At 49.2% G+C, this 1,842-nt stretch overlaps 1 protein-coding gene across 1 annotated transcript; it reads left to right on the forward strand.

Moving 5' to 3' along the window:
• Positions 1-182: 182 nt before the first annotated feature.
• On the forward strand, positions 183-1,403 carry ETH_00041970 (eukaryotic translation initiation factor 2 gamma subunit, putative; the record flags this gene model as incomplete). Its single annotated transcript, XM_013380109.1, has 4 exons — positions 183-252; positions 471-631; positions 983-1,119; positions 1,388-1,403. Coding segments are annotated over 4 exons (384 nt in total), but the record flags the coding sequence as incomplete, so codon positions are not given.
• Between the last annotated feature and the right edge of the window lie 439 nt (positions 1,404-1,842).

The raw sequence follows: 1,842 nt of genomic DNA on the forward strand, positions 1-1,842 counted from the left end.
GCGGGGGTTAGGGTTTGGGGGGTGCGGGTTAGGGTTTGGGGGGGTGGTAGGGTTTGGGTGCAGCTGGGGGGCTTTGGCGAGGCTAGGGAGGGTTTAGGGTTCAGGGTTTGAAGCAGGCTTTGGGGTCATTCTGCAGGCAGGATTCTAGGGTTTAGGGTTTAGGGTTTGGGTTTTGGCTGCAGAATAAGGTTGAGCTGATCAAGGAGTCCCAGGCGCTGCAGCAGCAGCAAGAGATCAAGCAATTTGTTGCCGGTACCACCACCCCCAAACCCTAAACCCGAAACCCTAAACCCTTGTGCATTCTGAGCTGGTGCTGCTGTCGTTTGGGTCTAAGGGTTTTGTGCTTTTCTAGTGTTGGCGCGGAACCCTAATTTGGGTTGCAAAACCCCAATTTTGGGCACAAAACCCTAGTTTTTGTCGCAAAACCCTAATTTAGGGTTTAGCGTTTAGGCGGCTGCATGTGTTCGCAGGCACTGCTGCGGACAAAGCCCCAATTATTCCCGTTTCTGCTGTTTTGAAATACAACATTGACATTCTTTGTGAATTCATTTGCACTTTAGTTCCTGTCCCTCACAGAGACTTCACCAGACCCCCGCAACTCATCATTATCCGCTCCTTCGACGTCAACAAAGTAGGGTTTAGGGTTTAGGGTTTAGGGTTTGGGGGTTTAGGGTCTGTTGCGCACTGGGGAGTGAGGGTGAGGCGCTGGGGTGGCAGGGGCGGGGTTTAGGGTTTTGGGGAGTTGGCGTCCAGCGTTCAGATTCCAGGGTCTAGGGTTTAGGGTTTGGGGTTTAGGGTTTAGGGTTTAGGGTTTAAGGCTTTGGGATTAAGAGTTTGACAAGGCTGAGCGGTCTTCCTCTCCTCAGTTCATAAGTGCGATGAACTAGCTGCTTGCTTCTCCGGCATGCCAACAACGACGACGTCGAGGGTTTAGGGTTTAGGGTTTAGGGTTTAGGGTTTAGGGTTTAGGGTTTGTGCGCAGCCGGGGGAGGAGGCTGAGAAGCTGCAGGGGGGCGTGGCTGGCGGCTCCATCAGCGAGGGTTTGTTGAAAGTGGGGGACCAAATAGAAGTCCGGCCTGGGATAATAACGAAGGACGCTTCGGGCTTCATTCAGTGCAGGTTAGGGTTTAGGGTTTAGGGTTTAGGGTTTAGGGTTTGGGTTTCCGCCGGAGCGGCTGCTGGCCTTTGCGGCACTTTCACAGGTGTTCTGGGTGTCCAAAGAGGTCTGTTTTTTTCCAACCATACAAATTAGGGTTTGCGAGGGTTTGTGAGGGTTTGCTAGGGTGTGCATAGCTTTATTACAAATTAGGGTTTACTGGGATATGCAGGGGTTTGCATAGCTTTATTGCAAATTAGGGTTTGCTAGGGTTTGCTGGGGTTTGCTTAGTTTCATTAGAAATTAGAAATTAGGGTTTGCGAGGGCCTACTAAGATTTGCTTAGCTTTATTTCTAACTACTAGGGTTTGCTAGGGTTTACTAGGGTTTGCTAGGGTTTGCATTGCTCTATCACAAATTGGGGTTTCCAGGGATTTGCTAGGGTTTGCATAGCTTTACTACAAAGTAAAGTTTTCCAGGGTTTGCATAGCTTTATTCCAAATTAGGGTTTGGCAGGGTTTGCAAGCGTTTGCTTAGCTTCTTAACAAATAAGCGTTTTGCTAGGGTTTCCAAGGGTTTGCTTAGTTTTATTAGGATTCACAGAATGTAGTTGGAGTTTACAGCCACGCTTATCGAAAAGGTATTACGGTTTGCATTATAGAATGTTGAGTTTACAGTTTAGGGTTAAGGGTTTAGGGTTTAGGGTTTGCAGGCCGATCGCCTCCCAAGTGCACTCCCTCTTCGCCG

This window comes from Eimeria tenella, genomic scaffold (genome assembly GCF_000499545.2).
Source record: "Eimeria tenella Houghton genomic scaffold, Eth_scaff4454, whole genome shotgun sequence".
NCBI lineage: Eukaryota > Apicomplexa > Conoidasida > Eucoccidiorida > Eimeriidae > Eimeria > Eimeria tenella.